Source organism: Planococcus citri, chromosome 3, assembly GCF_950023065.1.
Source record: "Planococcus citri chromosome 3, ihPlaCitr1.1, whole genome shotgun sequence".
Classification (NCBI taxonomy): domain Eukaryota; kingdom Metazoa; phylum Arthropoda; class Insecta; order Hemiptera; family Pseudococcidae; genus Planococcus; species Planococcus citri.
In genome coordinates this window covers 38,165,734-38,175,765 of record NC_088679.1, presented here as the reverse complement: position 1 = coordinate 38,175,765, position 10,032 = coordinate 38,165,734, and the positions used below count along the sequence as shown (strand labels likewise).

General features: G+C 33.7%; 1 protein-coding gene across 1 annotated transcript; it reads left to right on the top strand.

The window, feature by feature from the left end:
• The first annotated feature begins 1,892 nt into the window (after positions 1 to 1,892).
• On the top strand, positions 1,893 to 6,920 carry LOC135840524 (uncharacterized). The gene is made up of 7 exons (XM_065357121.1): positions 1,893 to 2,046; positions 2,314 to 2,407; positions 3,820 to 3,907; positions 4,526 to 4,643; positions 6,068 to 6,139; positions 6,241 to 6,273; positions 6,381 to 6,920. The coding sequence occupies exons 1-7, from the start codon at positions 2,020 to 2,022 to the stop codon at positions 6,825 to 6,827; spliced, it is 879 nt and encodes a 292-aa protein (XP_065213193.1). The 5' UTR covers positions 1,893 to 2,019; the 3' UTR covers positions 6,828 to 6,920.
• Positions 6,921 to 10,032: the final 3,112 nt, after the last annotated feature.

Below are 10,032 nucleotides of genomic sequence, written 5' to 3'. Positions count from 1 at the left end.
ATTTTTTATTTTCAAAGAGAGGTTTGCATTTCTTAGTTCTTACTTTATTCTGACCTCTCCAATACTTTCCTTTTGGTTTATCTTTAAAAAGGAAAAATAGCGAAGAGGTAGGTAATTCCAAGAAAAATTACCACTAAAACATCATCCTTTCTAATCTTGAAGCAAACGTGTAAATTTTTCAGAAATCCTTTGAGAAAATTAAATTTTTCTTTAATTTTCCTCTTGAATAAAAAGGATTTTGAGGTTTCGATTAAATTAGACGAGTTTAATTTGGAATGTTTCCTCTTTAATTTTCATGAGTATTTTGCGATTCGAATTTCAGGATTCTCTACGCAGTTTCTCCAACTTCCTAAAACAGAAAAATATCTCAGCCTACTTTACAAGATACTTGCTCTTGGACTTTTCAATTTTCACCTCCTACAACGGCTAAAATTTTCATAACTTCCAACATGACGAAACATGAACAGAAAATTTTCAGAAAATATCACGTAAATAAGATGAAAATTTACTCCATACCTACTTAGTCAAAAAATACGTAGGATCGGAAGCAAAACACGTGTACTTATTTTTATGGTATCCGTACACTACAAACAGCACAACAGAAGGGCTAAGTACTAAAATAGGTTTCACATTACGTACTTTTCCATTCAAGCTCACAATGAAAAATCAAATAAAAAATCGTCCAATATGAAAACTGCGCAAAATGTAAATTCATATTTTAGGACGTCTCGTGCTACGAGTAACCCGATACACAGTACGACATTGTCCTGGCCAAAATCCGAAACCAGACCCTACACAATGGTTTTTTTTTTGTCGATGAATGGTAAACCAAGAAGAGTATCTAATTAATATACCTCTACGTATAAAGAGCCTTTTGGTTACCTATTCGCTAAAAAGAAAAAATCACCAAAAAGGGGAAATAGAAAAAAAATCTAACAATTTTTTTCTTCATCTATAGGATGACGACCCTCTGTCGCATTCTGTTATGATTTATTACACCGGAATAAACATTGAGGCTTTGCGAATTAAAAAGTGTCCCTTTTCTAAACGTAAAACAGGTTTTCGTTGACCAGTTCCGGTTTAGTCCTTCTTTTGACCGCTACACGAAAAACCTAAGAACATAAACATTACGGTAAAATTACAAAACGGCCTTTCTAAGCTTTTCGGATCTTCCTTTTGTACGTATTTTTCAGCGGGGTATCTCGAAAACAAGTTGCGTGTCCTATTCACCACGTTCTACAATGTTCAAAGGAGAGCAGCGCGTTTGGCTTCCGATTTTTATTTTTCGCTTGGTTTTTCTTTGAATTTTCAAACCCCTTAAACCCCTTTTACGTATACTCGCATCATATTTTACGTTTAATAAAATTTGTTTGCATAAAAGATTTAATAATGAATTTCACATGTCAGCTAGATTATGATGGTTTTGAGTAATCACCTTTACAGCATTTTTCTATTTCGATGAACCTATATAAGAATGTTAAATTGTGTTACGTGAACGTTACATTATGTTTTAACGGATACAGCTCCTCGAATCTTCATCTTCCCTCCGGCTCCGGTCATCGGGGCCGGGCTGCGTCTCGTCGATATTCCACAAATCACCTCGCGGAAGCGTCTGTCGTTTAATTACCATTGACTGATTTTAATTAGACCATGACATTCGAAACCGAATCGTAATCTAATCACACTTTTATTTCCCATTTACTTCCATAATCGGTTAAATAAATTCGAACCGAGAGTTGACAAATGAGCTAATTTTTCACCAGATCTTCACACAGCTACCTCAAATAAACCAAATATCAATTAGGCCTAAGTTATTTTCTCCGCTGATAATTTTTTCATTTAATTTTTTATTTCTGTATAACGGATCTGTAAAATACGTTTGGCGTGCGGTCTATGGCAATTTCATTGCGGTTATTATATTAATGATTAAATTTCATTTTAACGGACATCTAATATATACTAACATAATATAATACCGATCAGTTGACGAAACACTTGACTTCTCTGTTCGTGAACAACATGGCGCATACGTTATTTGATTTTTCGGTAAGTGTATAAATATTTTACATAAAACTATTCCCACATTATTAATAATATAAAATGTTTTTTCGTCAAATTTTCGAAATGCTTACAACATGTTAAATTGATGCTTGATAAACGATTCAATTTCTAATTCGGTTTCTTTTTTTTTTTGTTTTTAAATGCAATTTTACCTACGATTTGAATAATCAGTTATGTGCACCTATTTTCAAATAAAACGCTTTTAAAACAATTTATCAATCAATTAAATACCTATGTATCACTTTGTATTAGGTGATCATTGCACTAATCCTTCATTTCGCAATTGGTGAAAATATCGATCGACCAACCAGATATGCACCTGACTCCAACTTCGCGAGTGTAGAAAGTAAGTACCTAATTCAATAATTCTATTTACGTATATTCAATTCAATTGATAGATTAGGAATCCTCCTCATTCATCTATAAGTTTAAGATAAAGATAAAGAATATAAGTAGGTCTACGACCACTCTCTTCAAAATTGTAGCTTTACCTAATGTTCAAAAAATATTAGGGTTCTCTGTTAAGAAGAACGAAAGGGAAGCTATGAGACGTAATTTCGAGATTAATTCAATAGAGTACCTAACTGAAAACATCAGTATCTTTTTGGCTTCTCTCATACCCAAAGTTGATCTATTTCATGAGGTGTTTAGACCTCCCTATTTCAGTACCACCCTTTTCCCCTCCCTTTCTACAGTAAAATACAACTAATACCGGTAAACCCATAATTTCAACCCCCCCCCACCCAAATCACTGACAATTTACAAAATTTGTCAACATGAGTTTTTCACTTAATTTGCCTTTAAAAAATTTTACCTACCCTAAATGAGGAATTGAAGAGCCTTCAGTAGCCCAAAAAAAAGTGTGAATCAAATTTCTTCGTTTTTCACCCTACTTAATAGAGTCTGGGGAGAGGTAGACTGGGTCAAGTCAAAGAAAAATCACACATCAAATATATTGCTTGACTTCAATATTATTTTTTCAATTCAGGCCCAAATTCGGGCTAGTGGTTGTCCCTCGTAATTCCATGTCCATTTTGAAAATAGAATTCCAACTTTTCCTCCTTTCTTCAATAAAATAGTACAAGTGGTGCCAAGTCTACAATTTTGAAAAAAAAAATCATAGACAATTTTCAAAATTTTCAAAAATTTGCCAAAGTTTGTGTTTATTTGCACCCTATTTTTAAGATAACATTGTACGAAGCCGAAAGGCACATTTTGTGCAATAAAACATTTGAGTTTGAATTTCAAACTATTAATAAATTTTGAAATACCTACCTAAAATAATTTTCATTTTACAAGTCTCATTATCGTATCAAAGCTCCAAAAAAAAAATTACGTACAAACAAATTTCTATTTCATTAGGTATGGAAATACCAATTAACAGCACATAGCAGTAGGTATACTTAATTTAATCACCTTTATCATGTCATCCGTAACGGTTACCAATTGTACTTAAGTACACAGTATTAGTTGCGGAATATTATACCCATCGTCTATGGAATAAATAATTCGTACAAATCTTATTCGTATTAATTTATCGACCGCTTTGTTCGAAAATAGCGGACGTTTACTCGTTCGATCGCGCCAATTATCTAGACAATTTGAATTTGCATTCGATTGATTTTTCGAAATTACTGCTTTCTTTCAACGGTTTCCTACACCTACCTAGTTATCGTAATTTCTCTCGTCGTACAAGTTTACGTACTTAATACTCTCTCCCAGACAAATTAATTTTACTGAACCCTGATTCTCATGCAGATACGAAAACCCCAGATCAGAACTCCGAAGCTACATTATTCGGCGAATCGGAACCGTTTGGAACACAAGATCGAGGCAATTATTTTATGTAAGTATAACCATCATGTACGTAACAACAATTTATTAGGTACTTTTATATTTTCCTTGAATAAACAATATGACAGATTTTAATAAACTACGACGAGTGTTTTGTCAGGGACGTGTATTCCGTTCAAACAGGTCCTAAACAAGTAGAATTTGGGCATGTTTTCGAAGACCCTGATAAATGGGAGCAGCGATATGAGAAAAAAGATCACGAAAATAAACGTTTTCAAGGAAAGGTCTGATGATACGAGGGAAAGATTATTTTTGCTTGAAGCTTTCAAAATTAATTTCTAAAAAGCTTAAATTTATTTGCTATTTGCTTCGAAACGGCTGAAACTGCATAAATATTCATTCATCAAAATTCTAATAATTACCTAAGTGAAATTAAAATTCCTATCTACATAATTATTATAACATTGTTTTCCAAGTTTAACTCGCTATCAAAATATGCTTTTAAAAAAATCAACAAAAAATTGAACTAAAACATCGAGCTTCTGTGCTTTGGGATTGAACTTAATGACCAAATAAGTGAAAATACGTATATCGCAAGTCAATGGTGGCTTTGCAGATTATGAATTTGGTTGTAAATTTACCAAAATTAATATTTGCTTGTGGTGGCCAGGTATCAGCATGTTCCTAAACCAGATCATTATGAATTTGCTTATAAACGAGGAAACGAGCATCATTTTAGACAACATCATGAAAAAGCTGCACCGCATGAAGGGCACTTCAAAACACAAGTAAACTTTTTCCTACATTTGTTTTCATTAAAAGAACTAGATGTTATTTATCTAAGTTTAAAAGTCTACTTACTTGGCTTCATAATGCTTAAAAAAGCTTTATTATTTTTGCTTTCGTTTCATTTCAGTAAACGAATACCTACTTAGTTGAAAATAGTTTTCACCGAAACAAATTGACATAAAAGAGGGAAACCAGGTTCAAATTTCAGGTACCTACCTACCTACCTACATATAATGGTCTCCTTTGTAAAGATTCATATGCCTAAAGCTGCAGAAAATTGACTTTTACTGTCTAAAAAATTGACATTTTGAGAATGTAATATCTATGTACTTATTGCAAATAAGTTTCTCAGTTTTCAAAAGTTGAGTTACTGTTAATTCTGAGGGGAAATCCTTGAGTAACAAACTCCTCAAAACGAGCAGAAAATATCATTTCGTGAAATTGCCTACCTACTAAATTGAAGGAGTGGTGTGCGATCATTTAAGTATAAATTTAAGGCACCCTTTAAAATTCAATCGTTCATAACGCCTTCAATTTCAGAGATGGTCTACTTTATGAGAGAAACTTTTTTGTTTGCCTTAAAAAGTAGTGCCAGAACCATCGTTAAAAATTGGATTTTCAAAATTCATGACACTCGTGCCCTTTCAATATCTATGTAAGTTGTAAGTTTCCGCCCCCCTTCCTGAACAAAAGCAAAATGGTTTTGATCAGCGATTACGATTATAACTTTTAGCCATTCCCTCATAAGGAAATATACGGATGAGTCCAGATTAAAAATTTTTTATGTAGGATACTATAGCCTCCTCCCCTCCCCCCACCAAAAAAGGGGATTTCAGCACTATTTTCACATCAGAAAAATGTTGTTGGCAGTCCAAGTTTTTTTTTGTTTTGCTAAAGAAAATTTCAAAATGCAAGAAAACTTGGAATATGGACAGAAAAAGAAACAGTATTTTTTATCATGCTTTTAAAAGAATGAACTTGAAAAATATTCTCTTATTTATGCATTTATATCAAAAACTGATCTCATCACAAGTCTCCTGATTTGAAAAAAATGGCTCAATCCCAATTACCAGCCCACGTAAGGTTCATTTCATCACTTCCTCAATTCATAATTCTTTCACCATTTTACGTCATTGCACGAGAAAAAAAATTTAAAACATGAAATAATTAGGTGGTTTCTGATATGTCTTGAATTTGGCAAAATTCAGTTTTTCCTTGTAATTTTCATAATTTCTCACCTATCTGAGGCCTCCAAGAAATCAAGGTTCACAGAAAATTGCCTTATTCCTTCTCAAAAGTCCTCTCAAATTTTGTCAAGTTTGTTTCGGTGAATCATCTATATCAACTCATTCGATCAATTACTAAATACCTAACTTTCCAAAAACTCATTATTGATTCCAATTTGAAAAATTAACATTCACAGACTCGATGGGGAGATAAACATGGAGGCTACGGCGAACATTACTGGGACTATAATCACGGAGGAGATGCTCACGTAAGTGTATTCTTCCGTAATAATATAAATACACATAGTTTAAATAAGAATAAGTAGGCTAATAATAATAAATAAATAAAAATCTCTGTGTAACATTTCAGGAAGAAGGTTCCAGTAACGAAGAGATATTTGATGTAAGTCCATACCGAAAAATGATCCATATAAATCGTACTAAGTTACATTTATACCTAATAATTACGCAATGTATTTAAACACGGTTTTATATCATCTTTCTTTTTAGCCATCGCAAACACAAGACGCAAAGACAATAGCGTACGCTTCGACTCCATCGGTCGACTCTCGTGCCCCGCACCAAATCTCCGAAACTCATAAAACCGAGCAAAAGGAACGTAAGAAGTACTACAGTAAGCCAAATAAACCCAAGTACGAAGATATTCGACAGAAGAAAAAATACTCGGAAACTGAATCTCCGCAAAATGCAGCCAAAGTACAAGAATACTACGATATACCTAAAGTCAAACCGAGACCTTATGACAAAGACTACTCCCCAGCTGCCGAGACAAAGAAAGCTCAGCATTATCAGAACGTGAATTTATATTCCCAAGGAGAGGAATTCCCTGTAATGTACGATACGACTAAGACCCCATCTACGACTAATTACGATCAAGTGCAATCTTTGAAGTCATATTCGTATGATCCGGAGGCGAGAGATGGTTACATTCTATAATTCGATTCCCCAGGAATTACCTAGCTTTTCTGTCGACACGAATTAATTGTGATATTTTTGTACATAAATAAATTTTGTTTTCGTTTTTTAAAATCATTTTCTATTCATTGTTCACTTGATTAGAATTCTGTTTTGAAAACTATCCGATCGAAGGCTAGCATTAGGTATAAAAGATTCATCGATTAAAATACAAATAGTATAAAAGTAGGTAGGTATTGATAAGCGTGACAAAAAATGTTGAAAGACGTAATGATACGCATAATATGTATGTACATATAACCAGGTAAGTACTCGGATATTAAAGATGCTTGACCAGTAAACTATTTACCTAGGCATGGCCTACACTTTTCCACTCAACTTCTCGGTTTTCTTGTAAAATAAATTTATGCACCACAAGGTATAGGTAAGTAGGTATACTAGGTATAGTAGCTAGGTAGGTACTTCTCACGTTGAATTTTCTCTTATCCTTATGTCAAGTTTATTGTGTAAACTAGCCGTCTCTTTGAAAGTATAGGTAGGTATACCTACATCTTTAGAATCAATAATATAGATGTATGTTTTTACCTAAAAATTAATTTCGTAAATCATTTGCTTATATGCGTTATTATTGTAAAAATAAATATGTACCTACAATTTTCGCGACACTAACATTGAACATTGTCATAATTCAATGTTACAATACTTCACCTACGAATAACGGTAACATTTTTACAATGATTTTAATTTATATCCAAACATCACGAAAGGTACAATTACACGGTTTCGTTTTCGATTTGAGTAAAGGAAAAAAACACCACACCGGATGGTTTAATCACGTGAAGAAAGTACCAAGATTTTCTTTCATATCACAATGTCATTGACTGGCCAATACGCGACGAATGACCATTGTCCAAATGAAATATTTTTCACGACGAATGCATGCTGTGGTCTCGTGATCTACGCGGTATTGAGAAGAACGAGGATATAAAGAAGCATAGTGAAATTATAAGTAACGAGGAATTATTTAACTCCATGAGATGACACTTTTCCTATCCATTTGTTGTTATTTCGTAATCATACTGGTGACGAATTTTTCCTCCGATTCAGTTTCAAATCATTGTGTCGCTAATCAAGATTTTTGTTGTAGTTATGCAAGATTAATTCCTCATGTAATCGTTAACTAATAAATAGGTGCATAAGTAAATATGTGCTCAACTTGCGGAATTCAATTAAATTCTAGCTTGGCCCATTTAAGCAACACTATATTATACGGAATTATTTTTTAGGAACTGATATTAAAATGAGACACAAAAAGGTTATACCTACCTATCGCTTTAATACACATAGCTGCACTACCTATATTGGGCGATATAAATTGATATTTGGTCAATTCTATTCAAACAAGGGTACCAGTACCTCTACATAGGAAAACTCCCAACAATTAACCAACCTCCGAGTGTATATTTTGAGTTTGATTAGATATGCGCGATAATCGATAAACCGAATATAAGCGTCTTTCGAAAAGTTCTCAGCCGTGAATATTAAACCGGAAAATTAAGGTTTTATCGTTATGTAATCGATCTTCGTGGTGGAGGTAGGTAAATCTTGCTGAACTGGCACATCTATTCAAATATTATACAATTCAAATTTTTTCAGCGACCGCTGGTCTAATCAATAGGTTACCTAAAGTATTTATACCATTTCAATGAAAGTAAGAGGAAAAATATCAATCAGGCTTTCGTTAAGATTCGGTAAATTTTTTCGATACATCATTTATAACATGAAAAGTTTATACACAAAAGTAGGTAACTACACAATTATTTTTTCAAAGAAATCACACAAGCTCCTCCTTCAAAGGAAATACCTCCAAATTTGGTTTAGGTTCGTTTTTGTGGCGTTTGGCGGAAGCAATATTTATGACTATCTTTTCAGATTATCAAAAACATTTATCATCAGTAGATACTCGTAGGTACCTAAATTCAGTACTTTTTTGGAGATCTACTGGGGCCATTTTCAGGATGCTTTATCAAGATATTGATAGATTTTCGAAACCCTATTTTGCATTTCGAGTTAAAAATTACAGCTTATTTGTTTTTGCTATTTCATGTCATACAGGTATGAATTTTATCATGACATTTTTTTCTGGCTTTCCAGAGCTTATTCCTCATCAGTCATCATCCGGATGAGAGACCGATAATAATACCTTAAATAATAAGATAGGCGTGAAGGATTTCTTGAAGTACTGGAAGTTTTTTTCTTTTATGAAAGTGTTTCGACATGCATCGCTAAAAAATGTTACTATTTCAGAAATATTGACCTTTGACAAACCCTCCCTCGGTCTCACAAGTAGTGCTAATGTTGACACCCCCGCTTTGCTGGTATGAGAGCCCTCCATACTCCAAGTATACCTAAGGAAAAAATGAAGAAAAAGAATGCAACGAATAAAAACTTTCACTTCTGGGTCTAAATTTCGATAAACGACCAATTTCTCAAAAAATTCTTCTCTGCACCCTCTCTCAAGGCTTCTCCCGTGAAAGGGACGATATTAGGAACGGATTTGCTCGCATCCTCGCAAATGAAAAAGGAGAAGTTGCGATAAGGCTAAGTCCATTTTTTGGGCCCGGACAGTTATCGACTCAACCACTCTTAAAATGTTGTAGTAAATGTCCCAAATACGAATTCGTGGTTAGTTGACCCGAAACTACCATTTTTTGTGCTCCAAGGGTTCCCAAAATTGTGAGTAAAAAAAGAATTTTAGGAACCACTGAGTATTATTTTCAACAACTTTTTTAGCGTAAAATATCTGTTTGAACCCGATAAACGTTATGCGAGGCGATTTTTCTATTTTCGACCCTGGGGGCAGAAAGGGGGGGATTGATTTTTGAAAAATTATAGAACCACCATTTTGAACCTATCCCTTTAAACCCCGCTAAAAAGCTTTTTACAGTTTATTAGTATGTGAAAGACCTCCATCCTACCAAATTTCGAGCTCTATAAAATTTTCCGCTGGTACTCGAAAATCCAATTTTCCAATTTTTCGTAATTTCGATATTTTGGGAACCCCTAGAAAACTATAGAAACCTGCGGTTTGCACCAAACGTAACGTTTTGAGGTATGTGTATTCAATTATCTAGATGAAAAAGTTTAAACTAGGCTCCCTGCATATTCGTAATTTTTAACCCTTTTTATAAAACCTCCCCACCACTTTAGGCACCCCTAAAAAAGT

Coding starts and splice junctions, on each gene's coding strand:
- LOC135840524 (XM_065357121.1), top strand. CDS start 2,020: ATGGCGCATACGTTATTTGATTTTTCG. Junction 2,047..2,313: donor ATACGTTATTTGATTTTTCG/GTAAGTGTATAA, acceptor ACTTTGTATTAG/GTGATCATTGCACTAATCCT. Junction 2,408..3,819: donor CAACTTCGCGAGTGTAGAAA/GTAAGTACCTAA, acceptor ATTCTCATGCAG/ATACGAAAACCCCAGATCAG.